The sequence below is a fragment of the Cetorhinus maximus genome, chromosome 8 (genome assembly GCF_964194155.1).
Source record: "Cetorhinus maximus chromosome 8, sCetMax3.hap1.1, whole genome shotgun sequence".
NCBI lineage: Eukaryota > Metazoa > Chordata > Chondrichthyes > Lamniformes > Cetorhinidae > Cetorhinus > Cetorhinus maximus.
The window spans coordinates 91,790,688-91,818,226 of NC_135886.1; the positions used below are offsets into that span (position 1 = coordinate 91,790,688).

The 27,539-nt window shown below is 42.3% G+C and overlaps 1 protein-coding gene across 1 annotated transcript; it reads left to right on the forward strand.

The window, feature by feature from the left end:
- Nucleotides 1-428: 428 nt before the first annotated feature.
- On the forward strand, nucleotides 429-27,278 carry LOC144683308 (protocadherin-20-like). Its single transcript, XM_078546247.1, has 2 exons — nucleotides 429-544; nucleotides 24,642-27,278. Exons 1-2 carry the CDS (start codon nucleotides 494-496, stop codon nucleotides 27,222-27,224), a joined length of 2,634 nt encoding a protein of 877 aa, XP_078402373.1. The 5' UTR covers nucleotides 429-493; the 3' UTR covers nucleotides 27,225-27,278.
- The last annotated feature ends 261 nt before the right edge of the window (nucleotides 27,279-27,539 follow it).

A 27,539-nucleotide genomic window follows, 5' to 3' on the forward strand; every position in this document is an offset into this window, starting at 1 on the left:
GGGACACTTGCCCGACGTCACCGTGCGACATTTTACGCGCGGACATGCGGGGCCCGCCCCCGCATGCCAACGGGAAAATTCTGCCGATAATTACAGGGCCCAAATTATTTTTAGACAAAAATTATTTGGTGAACTAAAACTTTTCTGAAATGTTGTAGTAATACCCAAAGGTTTAAGTGATTTGCTGCACCACATTGGTTTCCACACAAACCTCTCATGCTCAAATGATGTTCGACACATCAGTGAAGTTGACAAAGTTTGTGTATGAATAATAAAATTGCAGGCAAACTGGAAAAAGGAGCTATACCTGCTAGTTTCCTGGATTATGTGGCTTACATTAAAAACAAAAATGCTAAAAAGCTCGTAGCCCCACCTACAGCTGCTGGCATTAAAAGCATGAATTTCTGCTACACTGCAGCATTGACACTTTCAGGGACTGCTGAAGCAAGCACACTGTTCCTTATGTTCAGAGTAAATTCTATTACTTGAAACTATGGATCTTAAAAGTATCTTCTGTGTGGATTGCACAGGATCAGTGCTTCAGGTAATTGTTTCTGTTTTTCTTTTTATTTGTCTGCTGATATCTCTTTCTGTCCACTTTGAGAAGTGTGAGAACAGTGCGTTCAGAAAGCCTGTTACAAGGAGACACCAATTTTTTACTTAAGATTATCACTACTTAAGATGTTTGTTTCACTGTATTTCTTCCACAACATATTCAACATTATTTATTTCATTTATGTTTACACAATGTGTTTCACAATGAAAAATGGGCACTATAGATGTTGTGTAAAACTGAGCTATTGTCACCTTGCTATTTTACATCTCAAATGCCTGCAGGGGGTACTTTAGAAAAGCATTAAGAATAAATGTACGCATACTATATCTGTTATTTACAACATTAATGTCTGCAGTCTGCTTGTTACCCATCATAAAACTGTGAACCAATGTTGCTGAAGTACTTGTCTATGTAGAATTTGGTGAAGTCCAGAATGATTAGCCCTCTCATTGGATTAGTCAACTCAGAATGAAATAAAATCTGCATATATTTTGTGTAAAGTGGCTGTTAATTTTTCCTAACTGCATCACTAGTATGGAGTTCTAAGCTTTTGCAAAGGGCAGCATCCTTAATACAACAAAATGTGTGAGAATAAAAGAGGTACAAAATTGGTGACTGAATCAAAACAGTTAGCTAACACTATATAAACGAACACTCTTATCTGGCAACATAGGGTCCATACGACCAGCTGGCAGTCAGAGTAAGTGCTCAGTGTCTATAGACATTTCTCCACAGACTTATTATTTGTTTCCTGCCTCTTAACTGCTAGATTATATCCATTGTTAATTTTGTCCCATAAAGAATTTTCAATGTTTTATTTTATTTCACATTTTTTCATGTTGAATTGTTATTTGTTTCATTGAGAGTTCTATACTGTAAATATTTAATTCACATTATTAATATACAATGAAACCGGGTTATAAAACACTCCTTTGCCAAAAAAACATTTACCTGCAAGCTTTCCTGTGATGTAGCTTTGCTATTTATAATATATAAAGAAATTATATACAAGAAATACAGGAAACACTCAGCAGGTCAGGCATCAGCAGTATTTTGCTTTTGCTGCACCATATATAAAGTTAATTCACAGCTATTATGTCTTTGAAAATTATTTCCTACTGCCATTTAAAATAAACCACGATTAATCATGAAAATGAATTATGACCAAAGTTTCCCATCTTATCTCATGATAGCTGTAAAAAATGTGGTAGGAATAGGGATAAAGCCCATTTCTATCCAAAGCTTTTAATTTTCCCTGCCATCAGAGCATAGGCAATCAAGAGGATGATTTGTAGGTCACTTAAAACCACTCCTAAAACTTCCATGACAGCTCAGTTGTTTGGAGTGGAGCCAAACAGACCTGAACAGTCCCAACCTCAACTGCCAATCTTTCTTATATAGCTCTTCTCAGTCCTGGGTAATGACGAGCTGTGAACCGGTGCAATTGTCTCTCACACAACCCACCCCAATGGGCTAGGTAAGCAGATTATCCAATTCTTCTTATGGGCAGAATTTTGGGTGAAAATTAAACAGAATGGAAACTCAGCAGGATCGGATCCCACCAGATTACGGCTACCTAGGGTAATGCATGTCTCTCGGCACTGGCACCCAGAATGTCAAGGCTAAACACCTGTGCAATTAAAGCCCAGCATGATGTCACTCAGAAGAGAGATGCTGAAAAACGAAAACCAAATTGCTTCTAAATGGTTATTCATGCTCCAGTGTTTATTTTCTTCTCCATGACCCTTTGGTTGGTGAGTGAAATATATCCCCTGGTGAGGATGGTGATCTTTGTCTTAAATTAGGAAACAAGATTCCTAATGTGAAAACAGGAAATCCTATAAATACTCAACAGGTCAGACAGCATCTGTGTAGAAAGGAACATGGTTAGTGTCTCAGATCACTGAATTTTCATCAGACTTTGGGCGGGATTTTCCGCACCTGCCCACCGCCGCAATCTTCCGGTCCCGCCGCAAGTCAATGAATTTCTGGCTGGGGGCGCCGCCTCGCCCTTGGCAGGGCCAGAAAATCCCGGCCTTTATTCTGGTAGACTCCTGGGCCAGGATTTTACAGGACCCGCGAGGACGAGGTCAGAGGAAGGAAGGCTGGAAAAATAGCTTGGGAACCCAATGCCTTCCATGAACATGCCATTTTGCCAGTGGCGAGGAAGGTGGCAAATGGCCGGTGTCAAATTGAGTCACATACTTGGTTAATTGAGGGCCTCTCCCCTCCTTCACTGGTATTTTCACTGGTGGTCCCTCCGCCATGTGGGGTGACTGCTAAGTGAACCCTGGTGATCTCCCACTTCGCTCTAGGGCAGAGAGTGGTCCCTCCTTTTAGGGCACTCTTTTGCCCATCAAGCAGCCCCCCAACAACAATGCCCACAGTGGCAACGAGACCCCCACCCCTCACTGGAGCCTGCTTGGCCACAGCACTCCCAGATCCCACTTACCTGGCTGCGAGGGCGCACGACCAGTGCTGTGTGTTCTTCCTCCAGACATGGCCTCAGCAGTGGCCACTACTCACAGTGTGTGGAAAATTGTTGGTCACATTTTTTTGATAATCTTCTGTCGTTTATCAAGGCTTTGATAATGAGCTTTCAAAGAAAGTTGCACTAGCTTCCATTGGAGGAAAGAAAAATGACCAGGTAGGGCCGGCAGCTTCAGGGGGCAGGCTGCCATACTTATTTGGCTGCTGCCTGTAAAATAGATCCCCAGGTACTGGCACCCATGAAGGAGGGTTGCCCCCTCAATTTTAGCCCAAGTTGTAAGACCCCTGCCACCTCAGCATAATCCCGGCCCTGGTGTATGTGTTTGTTTTTTCCAATTTCAGAAAGCTGGGCATTAATCTGTCCATTTTTGTTTATTTAATCGTGACAAGTGGAAATGCTAATCCATTCAGTTTTCCACTGGATAATTTTATTCAATTGGATTTAGTTGGCCTTACCAAGCAGAAACCTAGCCAACCAGAAGCCCTGCAATATTTCATTTTACCTCTCTGAAGTACCTTAGCAACCCCTTAACTATTCACATCAGAGGATGGGAAATTGGCAGAAATTAAATGTAGTAAATTTTCACAGAATTTCTTAGCACGCTAACCAATCATTTGGCACCCCCAGCCCATAATGGTGTTTATGTTCCACATGAGCCTCCTTTCACCCCTCTTCATCTCTTCCTCACGGAGTTTGTACATTCTAATTCAGTGACATGGCTTTTAATAGATTGTAAGTTCAATCTATAGAGGCATTCTGTTGGAACGTGTATAATCAAAATGGATTTGAAATCAAAGAGCAACATTCAAATCAGTTTTAAACATTGTGCACATTATTTTTTCCTTTGCAAATTTGTATTAAAAATGACATTTCATTTACTGGTGATTTCTGACCTTCCTTGTACTTGCAAGGGACTTACTTTAATATCCAAAATGTTGTGATTTGTAATTTTCCAGAGGGAGAAAAGAAACACGGGCTCACGTGGATAATTTACTTCTTGCACAACAAAAATTAACCCAGCAGAAAACATAGTAAAGCAAGAATTTAGTGCTCAAAAAATTGAATGATCAGGTAATTCAAATGGACTGAATTGATTTAAGAGGAGTAGACTGTTTACTCATCAGTTCTTCAAAGTGCCCCAAACTGAGCAAACTATTTAATCATGCTAACGAGCAGAGTATAGGAGACTGTGGAAGAGCCAGATGATAGTTGGTTGTCTGAGCATTTATCATCTAATATAACCTACAGCTACCAATAGCTTTCTCCTGTCCCTAACATAATAGTTAGCCAGGTAGTGTCTAAGTTACAGAAAATTCCAGGTTAACAGATATTTTGCTCAAACGTTTAGTAACTAGATTAGTGAATTACCTTCAGTGATGATCTATATCCTACCTGGTCATTTTTCTTTCCTCCAATGGAAGCTAGTGCAACTTTCTTTGAAAGCTCATTATCAAAGCCTTGATAAACGACAGAAGATTATCAAAAAAATGTAACCAACAATTTTCCACCCTTTTTGTTGAGGCAGATGATGGTTAGGTTTATGATCTTTACCAGCTGGACATCAAGCATCACCTGGGTGGAAATTTGATGGAGCCACACACCCCCTGGAGAACACATTGATTTTTACTTCAATTCATTTAAATGAAAGGAAAATCAGAGAGGTTCTATTAATGACCAACCATCTTTGCCACCAGAGTTTCGCTTGTACTCAGCATCTGGGCAATTCTTAACATCCTGGGTTATGCTTAACATATGGTCAGTAAACTCATCTTCAGCATTAGTGAACAAAAGGACATAGAAAAGTTAAGTTTCCTGTTTCCCGTCAGTTTTAATGCCCTTCTCCATTGCTGTTGCCATTGAAAACTGCAAAAAGAAATACTGCCCAAAACTTCTGTTTGCCACAATGTGCCAGCGCTAAAACCAGCACAGATACACAAAAAATCTTAGGATGTTATGAATAGATTGACAACTGTCCAAGCAGGGGTACTGTTGATTACATTTTAAAATGTCCCATTCATAATGCTTTCTGTTAACAAATATACAAGTCTACAGCAAATTATTGTTGACTAATCTACAAGACACTTGCGGACTCTGGAAATTTTTGTGCAAGTCATGGGTTGTCTAGTTAATAATAAGCGTGAAGTTCAAAACAGAAAAAAACTGCATTGTGCCAAAAAAAGACAACAATATTCAACATTTTGAGTCCATAGGTGAATTGACTGTACTTGCGCTGACCTGAAAGCTGCCCACAAATATTTAGCGGTCTCTATGGCTTGGATTTCTCCCTCCCTGACTTTAGTTTAAATCTGGCGCCAAGTCAAGGGGATCTGCAGATAACCAACAACAGAGATGTCATCAAGCAGGAAAAGTAGCCAATCACACCAAAGTATTCTCACTGACAGCAAACAAGGAAGTATCTTCCATTTGCCCTGAATATCCTCCACTTTTTTAATATCATTTTACATAGAGTAAAATAAATGATTGGAACTGAAATATCATAAACAAACTTTTTAAAAAATCATTATTTTTAAAAAATTTTTTTATCATAATGGAGACAGTTTACATTCCACAAATATAAAATTAGTTTTCAAGGCCAGAGAGATTTATCAGCACTAATTATGAATTAATTATACCATTAAAAATCCAGTTACACCTCATTCGACAAGCCACAACATTTTCAAGACCTTTTACAATGACACTAATAGCATAAAAGGGCAAGCTCTTGTCAGATCAGTGATTTCTAATTGATTGTAGTCTGGGAGACATCAACAGCGCAGGAGAAGTTTAGAATCACTGACAGCAACTTCTGGGTTTCTGCATTTAACTGCATGTGTGCAGACTCCAGGGGCAGAACTTTTCATGCCTGCCAGTCACAGGCGTGCTCAGCAGCCTGAGCGGACAATTTGGTAGGGAGGCCAGAAATCGGTTTCACGATGTTGTGAAACTAGTTTGTGATCATCTGCTCAGGTCATCAATGGCGGGCCACATTTCTCATCTTTGGACATCGGGAACCTCATTGTCATATAAGGCCAGCCATAATCATTCCCCCCACCACCACCCCCCCACCACCCCTGAGCCCCACTGGATCGTCCACCCATGTCAGCATGATTGCACGCCGGTGCAGAACACATCTTAACAAGTGTGATGTGCAGAAATTGGGACTTACCACCAGGGCCGTGGATATTGAGAAGCAGAAGCTGTTGGAGCCTGGCAGCAATGTTCAGCTGTCATTCCTCCTCCCTTCAGGTACCCGATGGCATCCACCATCTTTCTCATGGAGACCGCCATATGCACATGTGGGCACCACTTCATCAGAGAGCAGGTGGACGCACTCCTCTGATTCTCAAGCCTCTCTGTTGAGGGCTTCCAACAGCTCTGCCTGAGGTTCCCACGCGTTCTGCTGACTCTCGAGGGTGAGTTGGAAGGCCAAATCCAGAGGTTTGTCATCTGACTCGGACCTCACCGATGCCTCTTCCCCAGCAATCCTCCGAGTGCCAGGGAGCTTGGCTGGACCTCCCTCCTCCTGTTGCAGACAGGTGTCCATGCAGTGACCGCCAGATTGTGAACCCGAGCCTGCTCTAGATCTAGGTCCCACTGGGATGTGTGTCTCTGCGCTGGTGCAAGGTATGGGTAAGCACTGTCACGGGTCTTCCAGGCTGCTTTGTTCCAGCTCTTCAATGGAGGAGATGTCCTCTTGTCTGGAGATGAGGACCTGGATGGAGTTGAGGGACTGGCTGGCTGAGAGTGTCAGTTGCTTGGCAGAGCTCCCTGTGAACCAAAGCGGAAATAATTAGTGCATGGCAGCAGAGTCAAAAGCAGGAGAGAGAGCACTCACAATTGCATTGAGAGAGGGATGATGTGGTGCAGGATCCTCACGAGGGTGTTCGCCGCTGACCTCATCTTCACTGCAGACACAGTCCATGTCCTCACCAGTCAGCACGATGGCACACTCTTCAAAGTGAGTGAGGGGCCTAACGTAGGGCACTCCACTCTTGGTCTGGGACCTCTTCCTGCTGCTGTGAGCCAGCTTCTCCGACATGAAAACAGATGGAGACAGTGTGAGCAGGACATGTGGCACTGCATGGAATGTTTGAGCAGAGACTGGACAGGATGAGGACGTGAGCACAAGAGGATATGAGCCTGATGGAGATGTGAGGGTGTGTATGGGAGTTAGTGGTGATGTCCCTTGAGGTATGAGATCCCTGTGGATGTGTGATGGGCTTGTGAGTGTGTGAGTTGAGAGTGATGAGAAGAGTGAGCTACCCTGGCGGAACGGATGAGACCTTTCACCCTGTGGTGGCACTGGGTGGCTGTCCTCGTTTGCAGGGCATTGGCACTGACCACCACCTCCCATGCTGAATTGGTGATGCCGCTGCCCCTCCTGCGGCCAGAAGCAGGGCAGAGGATATCATGGAGGGCCTCCAAGGCATTCAAAAGGGACTCGAGGGATGCGTCACTAAACCGAGGTGCTGCAGTCTTTTGCCTTTTGAGGCCATCATGTCTTCTGTGCAGCAGTCGTGGGCTGGCAGCACTGAGATGGATGCATGCAACTGCACTTTATATATCGCACTCGGTGTGATGACGTGGCGAGATGATGATGTGGCGGATGAATGAGAGCCCGCCCGCCATTGAAACAGCGTGTTTCCCAGGAATGCATAATTAATGCAGTGGGTTTGAGATGATACGGCGTGAGAAGCCGCCATTGCTGCCAGCGGGTAAAACATTGTTTTCCCCGCCTGCTACCGCACTTAGTGTGAATCTGGGATGATTCTGCCCCAGAAGTCACTGTTTGTTTCAGGGCAGTCATGATGACAAATGCTGATAGTTTCATCATCATTACTACCATAAAATCTGGGCTGGGGTGTTTTGAATGCAAGTTGCCAACACAGCTTTGTAATAATTGTATCTGATTGTTTAAAGGGGAACAATTCAAAGGGAAGAAGAATGACAGCTAACGTCTCTCTCTCTCTTTCTCTCCTCCTTCCATCCCTTGAATCATTCATAATACCAAAGCAATAAATCACTGGCCAAGTCACAAATATTGGCAAAGCTGTACATCCAATCATTTATGGGGTACTGTTTGGAAAAAGTTGGTTCGTGATCGTATTTTTTGGAGAAGAGCCAGAAATGACTTTCTGTGCTAACACTATACACAATTAAAGCAGTGATGGATTGTAGGAATCACTACATCCTGTGTCTTCAAACCATTTTTAAATGGTTCTCCAGCATTTTCGCTGTGAAGGCAGTATAGACACACCTGTTGGAATTTGGCCAAAAAAATCAAAGCTGAAACTGAATGAATAGATTAAGGTTGTTACTCATTTCACAATGTTCCTTTAAGTCTAATCCTGCAAATTCATTTGGACATCTATCAAACTTTTCAGAGCCCTTGAACTATTCATGGCACTGTGCAGATTCAATCCCCTGGCACAGTAAACAGAGGAAATTGAAATGACAACATTCGTGATGTGCTACTCACTTTCAGTCTGCTACATGTTTATTAGGGACTAAGATAAAAGTCCAGCAATTACATTTTGAACATTGGCACTGCAGATGATAGACAAGCAAAGTAACTTGCATTTATATAGACCCTTTTAAGTAGAAAATCATTCCAGGGCTTTTCACAGAGGCATTAATCGGACAAAAATGGAGGATGAACCAAAAGCAGATATAAGTAGAAATGTCCTGAAACATGGGGCTGCTGACCACCCACAGACAGGAAAGCAGGTGGAGTGACCAGTAAAATAGGGCATTATGCCAACAGTGGCATGCCCACCACCAGCCTGACGACTCCCACCCTGGCATGATTTTACGAGAAGTGGAGGACGCCTCAAGTGGGATATCCACCCACTCAGATTTAATGGGTGACAGGAGAGGTCTGTGCTTAATGTACAGCCTGGAGGTTTGATCCAGTGGACTGTTGGTCAGAGAAACGAACTGTCTCCCTTCTAGGTGCCTAGTGTCAATCAGAGGCCACCCTCTACAGTTTTTCCTCCCCGCGTCTACTCTTCCCCCCACCCTGTCCAAGATAACCCCCACCACCCATTTCCCTCACCACCACACCAGCCCATGGTCCTAAACTTGCCTGGCGATCTGGGTCCATCGCTGAATGCCTCCTCCTTGGCTTAGCTGCTGTACTGGCAGTGACCACTGCTCCTGGTGGTGCTACTGCTACTATAGTGGCTGACAGCTCTCTGAGCTGAATTAGACTTGAAGGAACATTATAAAATGAGTAAAAACCTTAACCCTGGAGAGAGACGGAAGTCACAATTCATAATAATTAAAAGCCCTTTGTCCCAAAACATAAAACAGGACGATCCAGCCAATCGGAGGTTCTCCACCCACATTTACACTGGGGTCTGGGGATCCCGCCTACAGTGTTTAATATGGCCCTTGGGTTTTAAGGGGTAGCTTAAATGAAAAGAGGGTGTTGGAGTGGTGGAGAGATTTAAGGAGAAAATTCCAGAATTTCATGGTTACCCATGGTAGAGTAAAGGGAGGTGGAATGCACAATTGACAATTCAGAGCAATCGCAGGTTGTTTCAAAATCGTGCTTTACCTAAAGGCTCCAGAGTAATTTTAATTTTATCTCAATTTGTAGATAGAGAAACTGCAGTCTCACATGACTTGTGACAAAACTGATGCAATAGCTGCTGGCTCTTTTTGCTCCTTAAACAAAAGGCAGTTTGCCACTTACAAAAATAAATGATTACCTGAGAAATGTTTATACCCTTAATGCTTCTCTTTGCAACACACAATAGGAGTTCTCCATCACTAGGGTCATGATTCCAAAGGCATCAAATCAGGGAGGTTCCTGGAAAATCAGGGTCATACTGACAGATTGAATGGAAGCATTCAGCAAACTGTGTGCATTGTAAGCAGTGTAGATGAAAGTGTAAAATTATGAAGGGATGCTGATAGATTAGGTAAATATGCAAAACTGTGATAAATGGATTTCAATTTAGGTAAATGTGAGATCAGCCACTTTGGATCTTTCTAAATGATGTAAAGCTAGAAACAGTGACGGTCTAAAGAGACCTGAGGATCATGAAAATGTCACGAACACATACAGCAAATAATCAAAAAGATTAATGAAATTCTGGCCTTTGTATCTAAGAGAATACAACTGGGTAGAAGTCATGCTTCAGCTATACAAAACTCAGGTTAGATTACGCCTGGAGTACTGTGAACAATTTTAGGTATCACACCTTAGGAAGGATATATTGGCCTTGAAGGGAGGGCGCTGTAGATTCACTCAAATGACACCTGGGCCCCAAGGATTAAATTATGAGGAGAGATTGCGCAAACAACGATTGGCCCCCAGAACTTAAAAGGTTAGGGGGTAATTTGATTGAAGTTTCCAAGGCATTTATGGGAACAAGGTAGAGTAACTAAAGAGAAAAGATTTCCGCTGGTTGGGGAACTTATTAAGTAGCATAGATGAAAAATTAGAACCAGAACTTTCAGGAATAATTAGGAAACTCTCCTATGCACAAAAGGTGGTAAAGGTTTGGAACTCTCTCCTGCAAAAGGCAATTGTTAATTTAAACCTGAGATTGACAGATTTTGTTCATCAAAAGTATTAAGGGCATAGGACAAAGGAAAGTAAATGGAGTTCAGTCACAGCTTAGCCATAACCTCATTAGATGGTGGACCAGACACAAGGGGCTAAATAACCTTTCCCTGTCCTTGTTCCAGCCCCTGTAGATGTTATGGTTCCCCGGTGGAGGGTTTGCAGGCAGGGGGACACATAAAATGCTATACGTGCGTGCTTGCCCCCAAACTTTCAATGGTCACTCGTGGGCCTCATCCTGTTGCTGCTGGGGTTTAACCAGTGGTGAGAGAGGTGCACACCAAATGTCAAGCACAGCAGTTCTCGCGACATGGGTTAGTGGCAGGCAAGGTGGATTGGGGGGTGGGGTGGGGGGGGCGTTGTCTCCTTAATGAGCTCCTGTTCCCATCAGGAGGCCTGCCCCCAGCTCATTTCTGTGCCCCCACCCAGTCCCTACCCAGTTCCTTTCCCCTTTGAGCCCCCTCCCCAAGCCTGTCTATCTCAGGTATCTGTGGAGAGACAAACAGAGTTAACATTTCGAGTCCGTATGACTTCTTCAGAGCTAAAGAGAAGTAGAAATGTGATGGATGGTATACTGTTTAAAAGGGGGTGGAGCTGGTGGAGCAAGATAGAAGTTCAGGCATAGGATGGAGCTAAGGAGAGATTGACAAAGATGTAATGGACACAAGACAAAGGGAGTGTTAATGATAGTGTTAAAGACTAAAGAATGTGTTGATAGTGGCATAAAGTTAAAAGCAGAATGTGTTAATGGCAGAACAAGGGTCAGCGCTCTGTGGAAGCACTACATAGAAATGAGTGACAGATGGCCCTGTGGGGACGGAGAGGATAAAAAAAATGAATAAATAAATGTAAATAAATAAATAAATGAAAATAAAACTTAAAAGTAAAATTTTAAAAACAATTTAAAAATGGATTAAAAGGGGTTAAAGGTGGAGGAGAGAGTTCATGGTCCGAAGTTGTTGAACTCAATGTTAAATCCAGAAGGCTGTAAAGTGCCTAATAGCCTGAGTAATGTTTTACACAATGGAAATCCATGTTAGGGCCATTGCTTTTCAAGTAACCAAACACACAGAGAGCGTGTTTTCCTTGTAAAGTGAGGTGTTCACGTCCAGAAATTGTTATTTTCTTCATGTATTTCCTCTAGACAGGGCTTGACCCCTTATAATGGATTCCTCTAATAGTTTCGCGTTCAGAGAAAATGTCACTCTCTGTCAGTCTAAATATATTAACATTTCAGATAAATGGTTGGAAAACAATTGTTGCTTCCTGAAGTCAGAGGTTCACAACTATCCCACAGTCAAACCATTTGCAGTTCTCTGTTCTGAATTTTGATGAGGCCAGACAGGTTCCATTTGAATTCTAGCTATTTTGATAAACTTTATCAAATACAGGTAGGATTTCCCTACCTGTTCATTCCTATGATTTAGAGATGTTAAAGTTCTCATGACACTATTCAAAGAAGAGCAAAATGTTCTTCTGATGCCTTGGTCAAAATTCCTCTCTTAGCTATCACCATCAAATAGGTTAAATAGTCATTCATCCCATTGCTGTTTGTGCAAAATGACTGCCATATTGATCAAAGTGACTGCTAGAAGCCCTGCTGGAAATACTTCAATGTAACTCACTGTAAGTTAAGCACTTATGGGCTTTAAAGAAAGATGATCAGATGCCATTAACTGAAAGTATTTTGACCTAGGATCTGTTAATTTGTATAGCCTGGGAGCACGACTCACAACTGGAATGGGCAGGTAGCTCAGATCAGGGAGGCAAAGGCCTGCAAAGTCTTAGCTGCTGCCAGCTTAAAGGCCTTTGTTGTAAGGTGCTGGGCATATTTTTGTAGGTCTTACTAAGGTATTCATAGTCTTAGGTAGTTCAACAGTAGGCATTAACTACTAGAAACTATATACATAGGCACAGTAAATGTCTAAGCTAGGAGCTGTCTCCATGCTTGCTTTTGCACAAGGCTCTGTGCAACAATACACTGACCCCAAGTGCAGGTCATATGTTCTCTTACATCACTGTATGAGTGGTACTGTATTCAGTCCTGCGTTAACCTTTTATGGGCTGGACCCTTATACTACACCTCCCTCCAAGTCTTTATCCAATGTATTTACAAGTTATCCCAATTTACCCCATGTATTACATCATTACTACCACCCCATCTCCCTCCCAACCCCCTCAGGTCTCTGAGTTCATAGATTCAGGTGGTCTGGAGGCCTTATAACCCTCCTATATCTTGTTCTCACTACTGTTGGAGAATTGGTAAGCTCTGTCGCTACAGGTAAACTTTGTTTAATCGGAGATTGTTCTGGCACCTGGGTGTCTTTTCATCCTCCTTTTACAATTTTTGGCATTGAATCATTCTTTGTTGAATCCCCAATTGTAGTGATAGATGGTGGTTGGTTTATCTCGTTCTTTACTGGGCAGACAAACTCTAGGCTCGTCTCTATAGTGTTTTTTTCTCTTCTTCCTTCATGCAGCTCGCCGTGATGCACGTTGGGATTGGAGATGACACTTCCTGTTGTGAAGGTGTGACTTGGTAGCAAGCTCACCTTTGCGTTTGACTGTGTGGTGTGCTGTTGTCAATGGATGGCTGCTATTTGGTTCCAGTATCAGTTGTGGCGCTGTCATGCTGGCTGGGAATTGCAGCGCCTGCTCTGTGGTCCAAGGGTTTATCCCTCCAACTGGCGTCGGAGCCAGAGGTTGAGGCCCTTTTCATTGCTGATTCTTTTCTTAACTGTCATCTACTCGAGATGTTGTGATAACCATCTGAGTGGTTGGCTGGTCTGTCCAGTGAGGAGTTTCTGGCCCCTGGAACAAAAGTAGACAAACCTGCTCTGCAAAGAGAGAAGGCACTTCAGAGCTAAAGTTCCAGCCAAGAAAATCTTTCTTGTTGAAGCTCTCAGGAACCTGCAGTTCTGTATAATTTATGAGAGTGCTGTCTTGACATGACATCTTCTGCCATTTTGAGGAGATTCAGGGCTATACAGGCATCTCTGCTCAAGAGAAAAAAAGACTGGTTATTGATGAGTTATGCCAGCTTGAAGATTTGTATGCCACTACATCTTAATGGTTCCAGCATCATACCTATGACCAGAAGTCAGATTCCTCGAGTCCCATAAGGTGGAGTGTCTTTTGGTCATGGCCAGTTCTTTATCCGATAGGACTGTAAATACTGGCTCCCGTGTCAAATTTAAAGTTTGTGAGATGGCCAAAATGAATTTCAAAATGAAAATCCAGGATCTTTGACCTCACCCAAGAAGCATGGTTGTATGTCCTCTTGGTGTGCTGTCTCAACCTCGTGAATCCTCTTGGGATCGTCCATGCATTTTAATGTTTTGTCTTTGCACAGCTTCCTAGTATCCTGTTCGGTTACATTGAAAGCACTGGGCTGAAATTGCTGGACATTGATCATGCCTGTGGGGGGGCGCTTTGCTCCACAGTGTTGGCACGGTCACTCTACTGGTTGGTTAGGGCATTGCTTCCCATAGCATGTACTGCACCTGTTTCTGTGCTGTTTCACTAACTGGACAGTGGGGTTTGCTTTGTATGATTGTTTGCTTTTTCCTCTTTATATGGATCAGCAAACGGATTTCGATTGCCTGACAATCTGGATAGCTTTCTCAAGGGTTAGATCCCCCTTCATTTGAAGCATGTCTGAGAGTGTGCCATCCGCCACACCTACAACTATTCTACCCCTGGTTAGCTCAAATTTCAGGTTTCCGTACTCACAGCCTTCAGCCATTCTGTACAGCTCAATAACAAAGGAGCTGACAAGTTCTTCTGGCTGCTGGACACATTTATTAAATTTAACTCTTTCAAGGATTTTGTTACTTCTGAGTTAAAATAAGTGTTGACTGATTTTAAAACTTTATCAAGTTTTGCAGATGATTTGTTGATTCCTTGTCTAGCTATTATATTGTTGGCTATCAGCCCTACTGAATGAAGCAGTGTGTTAACTTCTTCAGCTTCTGTCTTTTTATCCATACCTGAAGCATATCTAAGGAGTCTCTTTCACCAGAGTCCCCAGTTTTGTGATTGATCTGGGCTTTGGATAAATCCAAATTGATCTGGAATAGTGGATTTCTGATCTATGGTTAAAAATGTTAAATTGCAAGTTGAGCTTTAAGAGGCTTCGGAAAATCGTCGTATGCTTCTTCACAAATATTTTTTCTGCACTTGCCAGTTATTGTGGGCTCCTGCAGTAATAGTGTTTGCAATCTCAGCATTTAAATTTTTTCAACAATGGCTGCCTCAATTGACTGATTAGCACCTCCCCCGCTTTAGCGCAATGTTCTCAGTTCTTGGAAGCGTCGAATCCCAATTTTTGCTGGGTTTTTTAAACTGCCCACCCAGTCGCAATTACTTTTTAATTAATCATTGTTTTTTCTCTTTGTTAAGAGCGAGCTCGAGAATTGGGTTTCTCATGCTATGATTTAAAGGTCAATTTCTGGCCACAGCAGTATTTAACTTTTTTTGGCACTTATGTTGTTCAGGAATTTTAAATTTTTGGCTCACCCCTGATAGGTCTGCTGACTCTGCACACTCTGCATATTGAAGCTGGACTTCCACAGAACTCAGTAGTGCCTTCTGCTGCAGTGGAAACGTTAGTTTCTGCCTTCAGCTTCCAAGTCTTTCTTTGAAGCTTTTCTCTGTCGATTTCCTTGTGCGCCTTCACTTCTTGAGCTTTTCTTCAACTCAGAATGCTTCTTTGATTTTTCCTTCAGTTTTGCAGGATTTTAACTTTCTTCTATAGTCTCTGCGAGGTTCTGAGTTGTTCCATCCACTGCCAGCATGTTGTAAGGTGTTGGGTGTAGTTTGGTAGGTCTTATTAAGGTATGAGTAGTCTTAGGTAGTTCAATGGTATGCATTAACTACTAGCAATTATATACAATAGGTACAATAAAGGTCTAAGCTAGGAGCTGTCTCCATGCTTGCTTTTACACATGGCTCTGCTTAACACCACAATGACCCCTAGGTACAGGTCATGCATCCGCTTACATCACTGTGTCGGTGGTACTGTACTCAGTCCCACATTAACCCTTTCTGTGTCAGACCCTTATATTACAACATTCTGATTACTCTCAAAAAGAGAAGACAGGTAGTTTCCCTCTTTATGTACTTCTTGCTGGCCCATTAATATTTGTCTAGATGTAATGGTAGCTCTTTTTCAGATCCTTCAATCTTAAATGGCTGGTCGCAAACTCTGACTCCCGGTTGTTTGTTGTCTTCTCTTTGGCTGTCTATCAGTCAGAAAATCAGGAAAATGGAGCTTTTTCAAACAAATTCCAATGAATTATCATATTGTTTAAACACTCTTGCCTAGCTTAGATGGGAACGCCCTATCCATGAATTCCGTGTCAAATGCAAAATGGTCAGAGGTCCAGCAGGACAAGTCTCCAATCTATATTCCTCTGCCTGACACACTAGAACAAGCATTCACAGGGCATCAAGCAGAGGAAAATCAGTCCCACTATAATAATTCATCACACAAATATTTTATCCTGGGGGATTCTTTCAAACAAGGAGGAGCCTGACATGTACAGTTTAGTAAACAACCCAATTTCAGAATGTGTCCTATGAAATGTTAAAACCAGCCCATGAATTAGATGTCAAATTTTTACGTTCAATATGAAATTGAAACCATTGAGAACTGGGTGATTTTGCTCCAAATATATCAGTGACTACACGTTATATGGTTTTAAAGCCTGTTTGATTCCAATGTGTAAAAATGATAGAAGCACTGTGCTGTTGAAAAATAAAGCAAGCATGAGCTTTCAATATGTCACAAAGACATTGATAATATTATCTCTATATACTGGAGTGCTTCTACAGGCACGCGTCTTAGTTGATGTAAATTAAAATTTCCATGTACCACATATCATAGTAAATGTTGTGGTCTGATAAACACACACTGACAAGTGGCGTACCCTGTCACTTGAGATTGATCAGTTTAGACACCATAATCGTTCATTGTTTTAGTTGATATTACATCCGCCAAAATGAATGATTGCGTTTGGAGTTCAGATATTTTAACCCTTTCAGTACTGTTGTGTATCAATCGTGGATGTAGTGCAGGTCAATATATTCTTGTTTATTCCAAGAATACACTGAATTAGTAAATGTGCTTTAGGGATTTTTAAAGCATTATTTTAATTATTCCTTGCAATGGTGAACATCTAATATTCGTGTGAATGTTTGCAAACCTTAGTGTAGTATTCAATTGTTCAATTGTTTTGTGTTTGATTGTGTGTGTATGTTGGCTCTTCACTGTGTTGTGTGGTATTAGTCAAGCTTGGGTTACTGTAAAACAGAAACTAAGCTGAAAGCTGGAAGCATGAGAATGCAGACATTTAAAGGCATGATAAATAAAACTCCTGTTTAGACAAAGAAACTGGTGTGTCATGTGTGTGAATATCTCTGGGGCATTAAATACAAAATTTAGAGTAAAGATTCCAGAGGATAGCAGAACTTCTACAGTTGTCAACAGGGCAAGCAGAGTCCAGAATTCGGGAGGCAAGTGAAGTCACTTTGGTCCCTGCACCAATAACACACTGTCCAAAATTGCTGACTCAGTTATATGCCAGCGTATTTTGTTCTCCCACTGAACATTAGACTTTCTGAAATAATGCAACTGAATAGCAAGTTGGTCCAACATTCAATAGACACCCAGTGAAACTAGGTGTTAATGATTAGTTACAACAGGGAGAGGGAGGGGATTTTGTCAACAGTGTGCCATTCTCAATGGTGTAACCAAAAGTGTGCGCCGTTGCCGCTCTCTTGTTTTTTCCCATTTTCCATGTGATTACAATTGAAATGTAAAGTGCCAGTGGCGTGCATGGGAGACATGTGTGATTCTGCGGTGGGGAAAGCTTTTCAGTGGTGAAACCCACCATCAACTGACAGTGCAATGGCTACGGATGGACTATAAAAGAGCCTCCTGGTCAAACAGGGAGGCTCTGCATGATGGTCAAAACTTTCCTGCCCAACGCCATTTCCATTAACATAAGACTTTGGAAAATTTTTCAAAATTAAATTTCACTTGTAAATATATCACATTACAGTGGTTTCACTTTATTCATGTGTGCATCATCGTTATTTGGTAAGACTGGCTTAGTCAGAGAGCTAAATGTACTGGCATGCCTCATGGTTGGCGCACATTGGTGGTTACAAGGGAGTTAGGAACATTTCCTTTATAATGGAAGAAATAATGTTGTGTTTTTTTGTTCACTCTTTATGGAATGTTCACATTTAATGCCCAGTGTTGTACTCACCACTCTGTGGGACATGGCTGAACTTGCAGGCTCAGCTGACCCTCCCTATTATACATTGTAAAGGACATTGTCTGAGATCACTCTCAGCAGGGATAATTGAAATATTGTAATGAACTCAAAGCCCTGCAAGGTCTCTGCCAGCCAACAGCCTGAGATGGACCCACATGTGGGCAGTACTGACACTGCCCTTTAGGCCCCTCATTTTCTTACCTTGACTGACTGTTCCCAACACCCACTCAACACCCAGGACAGCAGACCCTTCCCATTTCACTCCTCTGTGCCCCTCAGTCCATTCTCTGTTCACCCCTGTCCTCTTCTGCTCCTCAATGCCCCTACCCCACTCCAAAGACCACCCCCTCGCCACCAACTCACTCATGCTGGTCCCAAGCCTTTGTGCAAACTGCCATTCTCCTGCTTCCCTCCCTTGTGCTATAGAGTTAGACAAGGAAAACTGCTGACCTTAGACACAACTGTACAATGCCAACTGGAATATGTCACCTTTAAACAAGCGTGAACCGGGTGCAACGAGATTCTCGTGCTCCGCTGCTTTTATCTTGAAGGTAAACAGAAAAAAGTTTTACACTAATGAGTAATCATGGCATGCAAATGTATTACAAGTATGAACCCACTACTGACCAGCGTAAGGCTCAACACCCCCAAACACACCACTGACTTTATCTCTGCCTCTCAACTCATCAACAGGAAATCGGGATTTCGCATCCCGCCTAAGGAAGTCACCCTGCACACCATGTTTCCCGCTCTTGTGGGCTCCATAAAATGCACTCAACGTGTCCTGGAGACACTGCTCCAAACAGTTCAATTGCAATTGAGTTCAAGTTTTGAGGATTTGATTCAGTGGCCTCCTCTTACTAGATGTAATGGAAGATACCGAAGAACAAAGAAGAAATGCTGGTGCAATCAGATTGTGTCAGAGGTGCAGCGCTCCAAATCTGCCATTAACCAAGTAATCATGTCTGTTGCTCAGAGAAGCAGTTACTTTGCAATGTTGGGGGGGAACTGATTGGCATGCTCCAATTCAAAATGGAAGCAATACCAGAACTGTGTCAAACAGCAACTTGCATTGATACAGCAATTTCAACACAGCAAAAATGCCCCAAGGCACTTCACAGAGAAATTAGGAAAATGCATGCCAAGCCAAAGAAAGAAATATTTGAAGGGTTGACTAAAAGCCTGGTAAAAGATTTATATTTTAGGAAAGTCTTAAAGGAGAAGAGAGAGATGGCAAGGAAAGGAATTCCAGAGCTCAGATGGCTGAAGGTACAACGATGGAATGCAGGGAGTCGGGGATGTACAAGAGCAGAGTTGGGAAATTAATGCAGGGTTCTTGGAGGGTTGCAGGACTAGAGAAGGTGACAGAGATGGGGAAAGGCAAGGCCATGAATAGATTTGAACACAAGTTTGAGAATAACTCTAGAGGGTTGTTGATGGTTATCCTGGTCCCCAGACCTACAGGAGCTGGAACGGTCTGTGGAGAGAGAAACAGAGCTAATGGGTTGTATTTTTCCAGCCCATCAGTGATGGACAGGGAGATGGGAGGGCTGTCAACATAGTGGGAGGAGACATTGGGACGGGAGTCTCTGACATTGCCAGCACTGGGGACCTTGGGGTCATGGCCACCCATCGGGCAGCAAATTGGGCCATTAAAAGTGGCGAATTAAGGTCCATTTCCCAACAGTGTGGGCATTTTGCCTGCTTTGGGAGAGTGATGGCGTTCCAGCAGATTCTGGTGGGGTGACCCTCCTTGATGGGCACTCTATAGCCCTTGGAAAGACCCCCTGGCAATGATAGCCACTCACATGTCAATACACTACTAGCGTGCCATGACAACCACCCACCCCCCATCCCCCCACCCCCACCCCCCTGCAGTCATGGGGGCCTTCTTCGCCCTGGCTTCCAACCAAACATACTTCCCTTCAAGGGTGTAACTCTGTTAAGGCTCCCTTTCCCTGGTGATGCAATATTAGCAATGCTACCACCAGCAGTGATACTGCTGTGGCTGCTGAGCTGTCGGCCCTCTGATTGGGCACCACTGGCAAAATGCCACCCCAGGGTCCCACCGCCAGCTGGAAAAATGTGACACCAACTTTTGGCCCCAATGGCAGGATTTCAAGGTCCCCTTGAAAAATTTAGCCCAATTTTTTTAGGTCATCAGTGCTAGAAAAAAAATACACATGGAACAGATTTTAAGCGGGCACATAGTAAGAGAAAGGGAAGTCAGGGAGTGTGGGAAGAACCAGATGGAAGGCATTTTAATTCTTCACTCCGCTCCCACTCTGGCCTCTCTGCCTTGACCTCTACACTGTTCCAAATGTAAGCTTGAGGAACAGCATTTCATCCTTTGATTAGGCACTTTACAGGCTTTCAGCATTGAGATCAACAAATACAAATCACAGACTCTGTCCACATTTTTTTTTAGATGGCAGGTATTGATGATGCCTTGCCTCCTCACTCCCTTTGTATTTAATCTTTACTGCCTTCCACTCTATCACAAATCTTCCCTTTGGTTCTTTTCTGTTCCCACCCCCCCCCCCACCCCCACCCCTTCCCTGACTCTATATTTGGTTCAAGGGAGTGTCTTTGATAACAGGGATCTTCATCAGAGGAAAAAGGCTATAGTCTGCAATACTGTTGTCTTCTTCATTCTTCTATACAGCAGTAAGACTTGAGTAACCTAACAAAGACACCTGCGGGCGCTGGAGAATTTCCACCAGCAATGTCTCTGCAGGACATTCAAAGTTAAGTGGGAAGACGGGCGAACAAACTCCAGCATCCACACTGAAGCCACTTCCTCCAGCATTGCTACCCTGATCGTGTGAAATCAGCTTCGCTGGTCTGGACACTATCTGTGTGCCAAATAATTGGCTTTTGAAGAAAATCCTCTCTTCACAATTAAGGATAGCACCCAATCGCAAAGAGGACAAATAAAATGTTTTAAGGACACTGAAGGCCTCATTGAAAAGGGGGCAAATTAACATCAGTGCATGGGAGGAACTTGCCACTAATCGTGCCACGTGGCTGTGTCACATCCAACAAGCTGCGACATAGTCGGAAACTGGCTACATAAACGCTGCTGCAGAGAAGTAACAAAAGTGGAAGGAGAGAGAGCTCAACCCTGGCTGTAGAAACCACACCCACTTCCTCAAGGCAACTCTTACCCTCTCTGTCCAAAGACTTGTGACTCCAGGATTGGCCTACTGTGTCACCTGAGGACACACAGATGTCATTCTCGTTTCAATGTACTAACAACGACATTTTGTTTTATACCTCTCCAACTTTTTCCTGTTCTGATGAAAGGTCACCAAACTGAAACATTCGTGCTTGATTTAGTGGTGGTGACAGGGTCCCACCATCCGGTCCAAAAGTGGTGGATGAACTTGCTTCAGCTATCACTACGGCCCAGGGCCACATATTCTCAGTGGCAACCACTTAAAGACTGCCAACCAATCAGAAGACTGGCAGCTTAGCAGCCTCAGTAGCACCACCGGGAACAGTGGCTGCTGCTGGATCTGTACCTGGAAGAAGAGGGTGCATCAGTGGATGTGTGAGAGGTGGCGGTCGGTCAGGGCAGGCATCACCATTGCTGTGGGGGCAGCCATTGCAGGCAGGGGTCCCTTCTGTGGACCAAAGTATGCCCAAAATGTTGGGTCATCCCTCAGAGCCTCGCTGGAAGGCCACCAGGGTTTATCCCCCTATCTCCCTGTGTGGTGGAGAGCCTCCCTGCGGGAAAAGGCCCCACTTAAGTGGTTCAATTGGACTCTGGGCAGGAAAGCCATATGCTATCTTCCCCCTCTCTGGCAAGGTGGCATGGCAGAAAGAAGATGCTAGACACTCCACCCACCAACTTCCCTTTCGGAAGCATTTGATCTCTATTAGATTTGATCTCTTTTAGATTCTGCACATTTAAGGTAGAGCCAAGTCCTAGAGCTTTACTGTATGGAATAGTTGACATGAACTAGCATAAAACCCTCAAACCTATTAGATAATAATTTAAATAATATAGGGTAGCTGGTGTCTTAACTTAGACCAGTCCCATTCACCTATCACCCCTGTGCTCACTGACCTACATTAGCTCCTGATTTTTAAATTCCTATCCTTGTTTTCAAATCCGTCCATTGCCTCCCTATATCTGTAATCTCTTCCAGTTCTACAGCTGAGATATCTGCATTCACCTAATTCTGGCTTCTTGAGCTTCCTCTATTTTAATCATTCCATCACTGTTGCCTAGGCCCTAAGCTCTGGAATCCCCTCCCTGAAATCACTTCATCTCTCTACTACACTTTCCTCCATACACTCCTTAAAACCACCTTTTTGACCAAGTTTTTGGTTCCCTGACCGAAGATCTCCTTATGTGGCTTAATGTCATATTTTATAACGCTCCTGTGAAGCATCTAAGAGCACTATATAAGTATAAGTTGTTGTTGATGGCAGTGGTTTTACCTCCATGGTCATTGCCATTATTATATGCAGAATAAATAGAAAGGAGCCAATACTGGAGGGGACAAGTATTCAAACTGACAATTTTTAAGTGCAATTGTAGGGAAATAATTACAAATATCATTGGCTTGGTTCCTGTTTCCATTCACAAAGTTCATTCTTAGCATGATGACAGTTTTTGATTTTGGACAACTTTTGTTTGAGGAAATATGGGTTACATAGGGTTACATAGAAAATACAGCACACAAGCAGGCCATTAGGTCCAACCTGTCCATGCCAGCATTTGTGCCACACTCAAGCCTTCTCCCATCCTTCCTCATTTAACTCCATCAGCATTACCCTCTATCCCCTTCTCCCTCATGTGCTGATCTAGTTTCCCTTTAAACGCATCTATATTACTCACCCTAACTTGCTGCTCTTGTAGCAAGTTCCATATTCTCTTTACTCTCTGGATAAAGAAGGCTGTGTTGAATTTCCTATTTGATTTCTTCATTACTATATTATATTCATGGCCTTTAGTTTTGCTCTTTGCCACAAGTGGCCTTTAAGTGGGTCAATTGGCTACCCACTGATTGCTGGGGGGTATCCCTGGCAAACAATCCTGTCTTCGAGAAAATTGCCCAGGGTTAGGATGGAGTTGGGGAACCAGCACATGGGCTGGCAGTGTGAGATTCTGTACCCGCCCACCTCTGTATCTACCCCTAACAGTGGCTAAAAATCCAGCTTTTTATCTGCCTCTTTCCTACCCTTGATTTTTCCCTTATGTTGTTATTCTCTCTCATTTGTGTTGCTTGTTCTTGTTTTGTAGCAGAATGTGCTTTTCTTGGACTCAGTTGAGCACTGTTTTAAATGTTTCCCATTGCTATTCTACATCATTGTTTGCTAATAGTGTCATTCATTTTTATTCTCCTGAAAGTTCCATTCTCAGTTCCTCAAAATCGTCTTTCTCCAATCTGTTATCCTGGTCTTTGTCATGCTTGTGTCATTCTCCTAAACCATATGATATTATGGTTTATACTAAGCCTAGGTTTTCCCTTGCTTTGACTTCTCTTATCTGCTCAGTTTCATTTCACATTGCCAAATCCAGCAGTGAATCCTCCCTTTTTAGACATGGGGTTAGAAAGGAATCCTGTACACTTTGTAGGAACTCCATTCCCTTATCCCCGTTACAGACCTCTGCTGGCCAAACGACGTCAGGCTGGTGAAATCCCCTATGATTATTTTCTTATGCTTTTTACTCATTTCCCTAATTTGATTACCAGATTTCTTCCCCCCGCTCCCTTCATCATTGGACACTCTGCAGACCATCCCTATTAGTGTGATTAGTTCTTTTTGTTATCTCTTATTTCTATCTACATGAATTCTATTTCTGTCTTACTGGTAGCTGTATCACTTTTCTCCACTATCATTATTTTATCTCCAGTAGTTAGAGCAGCATCACCTCCCTTTTTTTTCCTCTCCATCTTTCTAAATATGTTATATCCTGCAATGTTTAATTTCACAGCACAGATTTTTTTGTATCCATGTCTTAGCGTCTTAATAATCACTACTATATCTGGTTCCTCATGATGAATTGTTGCTCCAGTTCTCCTTTTTCACTATGGACACAGTACACATTTCTGTATGGACAAACTAATACATTCTTAATCACAGTTGCTCTCATTTTTTTTTAACTATCTTTTTACACTCCTATCCAATAACTCTATTTGTTCCCTGGCCATTTATGTCCTTCGTTGGTAAAGTATGCCCCATTCTCTCCTTTCCTGTTTTGTTTCTATTTAAGCTGTCTTAATTTATGTCGATCCCTTGCCATGTCTTGCTAGTTTAAAGCATCTGGCACCTCCCTATTTATTCTTTCCACTAGGACACCAGTCCTATTATTGCTGAGATAGAGCTTGTTCTTGTTAGAGGTTAAGCATCTTCTTCACACCAATGCAGCCATTGTCTGATCAATGGACATCTTTTTATATTTTCAGGGTACCAAGTGTTTTAGAAGGTGTTGCAAGAGGGCGTGCTCTTTGAAGGTTGCAGCTTAGGTCCAACCTTGCTAGGGAAACCTTATTCTTCATTTAACCATTCTATATCACATCTTGGAGTGTTGATTGCTGATACTGGGTGTTTTAAATAATAGTGTTTCAATTCCTTACCCTTAAACGGTATAAAATTTACAACCAGAAAAAGCTGTATAAACTTAAGAGCAGAATGTTTTTGTTTCTTTTGAAATCCATAGTGGCTGATTCAAGTGAAACATTTATTATTATCACATTAATTAACAAATATTTTGTTCCACAGAAACTTGTCTACATACTTCTAATGATGTTCTGCCACAAGATACATAGTCACCTGGTCTCAGAACTGGAATATAAAGTGCAAGAGAATGAAGATGAAGGAGTTTTTATTGGGAATATAGCCAGTGATATATCTTTGCCATCAGAAACTGATTGTGACTCACTGGCTTACAAATTCATGAAAGAAATGGACTATGTGATCCTCAAGAGTGAGAGTGGGGAGCTGTATACAACTAAGCAGAGAATTGACAGGGAAACTTTATGCCCAGTTGAATTCCGTGATGGTCCTTGTATCCAGGAAGTCAATGTGATTATTCTATGTGCTGATCAGTATCTGCAAATGGTGAAGATTAAGATAGTCATCCTCGATGTCAATGATAATGCACCGTATTTTGCAGAACAAGTGATGAAACTTTCTATTCCAGAGGATGCAACTGCAGGCATGTCGTTTGGAATTGACTATTTTGCTACCGACAATGATACTGGGATTAACAGCATTCAGAATTACTATCTTGAAAATAGCCAAAATGTTTTCAGTTTGAAAAATGGTGAAACACCCTCCATTGTTATCCAGCAGTCACTAGATAGGGAGGTAAAGGATTCGTATGAGATGAAAATTGTGGCTGTGGATGGTGGCGTACCATCTTTATCTGGAACGGCCACACTTCTGATTGACATTCAAGACATTAATGATAACTGCCCTGTTTTTAACGCATCAGAGTTTAATGTTCAGATCCCCGAAAATATGTCCTCCAACAGTGTGGTTGCACAGCTTCATGCTGTAGATGCAGATCTAGGACCTAATGCTGAGATCACCTATTCTTATGGCAATCGTGTGCAAGATGTATCCAAGAAGTTATTTACCTTAGATAGTGCCACTGGGCTTATCACATTTTCTGGAAATAAAAGTCCAGAGACACCTCCTGAACATAAACTCACAATCTTAGCTAATGGTCCAGGCTGTGTTCCAGCAATAGTTCAACTTACAGTGTCTATCGTTCACAGCAGCAAATATAGTCCAAAGTTGGAGATCAGCTATATCGCTAACCAGGCAGATGGTGTGATTTATCTGAAGGAGACTTCACCTGAAAATACCCCAATTGCCCTCTTAGAGGTAACTGACCCAGATCATTATCTAAAAGGGGCACTCTACATCAGTGGCAATGTGCCTTTCTATTTAAAGCCCTATGAAAGGTCAAGAAATAAACATTTGGTTGTCACATCACAGCTTTTAGACCATGAGTTTGAAAACCAATATGAGATTGTCATTAAGGCAGAAGATCCTCATACTCTTCATGAACTAACAATACATGTCAAGATTACTGATGAAAATGACAACACTCCACAATTTTACCAAAGCTCTTTTGAAGCTTCCATTGAAGAAAACAATGTACCTGGAGCTTTTTTACTGAAGATTTCTGCAACAGATGCAGACAGCGGTCAGAATGGGGAAGTGGTCTACCACTTGGGACCTGATGCTCTACCCATCTTTTCAGTTGAACGGTTTACAGGAAATTTAACAGTGTCTACTACATTGGACAGAGAAAAAGAGAAGCTGTACAGGTTCACTGTTTCTGCTGTTGATCATGGAGTTCCTCCTAGAAAGAGGAGTACTATTGTAACCATTCATGTCTTGGACCAGAATGATAATGTACCCTCCTTCCTCACCGATGACTATACATTCTTTATTCCAGAAAACTTCCCGAGACGTGGTGAAATTGGAGTTATCAATGTAACGGATTTAGATGCGGGGCCTAATGGAAATGTTACTGTGTCTATCCTAAATGGTAGTGGTAATTTTTTAATGGACAACATAAGAGGAACCTTACGCTGCAATTCTGTGGTAGACAGAGAGAAAAATACCATGCATGTATTCTGGGTTGAGGCTGTAGATGGCGGGAAACCATCCCTCTCTGCAACAGCAAAAATAACTGTGTTTGTTCTAGATATAAATGATAATCCTCCAACAGTATTACTTCCTCAATCAAATATATCGTGGCTTCTTGTGCCCCCAACCACACCTCAAGGAGCCACAGTGGCTGAGATTTATGCTATCGACCACGATGCTGGTATAAATGCCGTCATGACTTATAATATTATTGGAAGAAATGGCCCTGCCCCTCATGTGTTTGCAATCAATACAGCAATGGGAAATATTACATTGCAGGAGAAACTGTTGCACAAAGACTATGGTTTGTATCAACTACTAGTAAAAGTCAGCGATCTTGGGCAACCACAACCACTTCACTCCATCGTAATGGTCAATTTGTTTGTCAACGAGACTGTGAGTAATAGAAGTTACTTAGAAGAGTTGGTACACAGGCAAACTCTTTTCACAGAAGTGGAGCAAACTGAACCAAATCCATGCCCATTATTACAGACATTAGACATTCCTTGTTCACCTCCAATCATTCCCATTGCAATCACAATGATCATTGTCTCTGCTATTTTCTTTACCATTGCTCTTTGTATGCTGCTAAGCATGAAAAAGAAAAGCAAAAGAAAAGAACTTTATATAGATGCCCAGATACCATTAAAGATAAATCTTGACTATTATACAAAAGACTGGAATGATGAACAGTTGTAAAGCTTAAACGCGTTGAAGAAAGCACAGAAGAGACTGCAATAAGCATATGAAGAATGGCTGTGTAGATTTCTTAAAAATAAACTGCATTTCAAGAACTTTTTTTTTATCTTTCATAGATATATATATTTATAACATTATAACATTATGTAACAAAATCTCCACCAATGTTGAAAAAAATACTACTGAGAAATCTGACGCAAAATAGGAACATATGGAGGCAGCCAGCATACTTTCATCTGTATAGTTTCACTTATAAAATATTACAAAGGAATTAAGCACAAGAACCAACTATTAACTTGGTTTACTGAAATATTG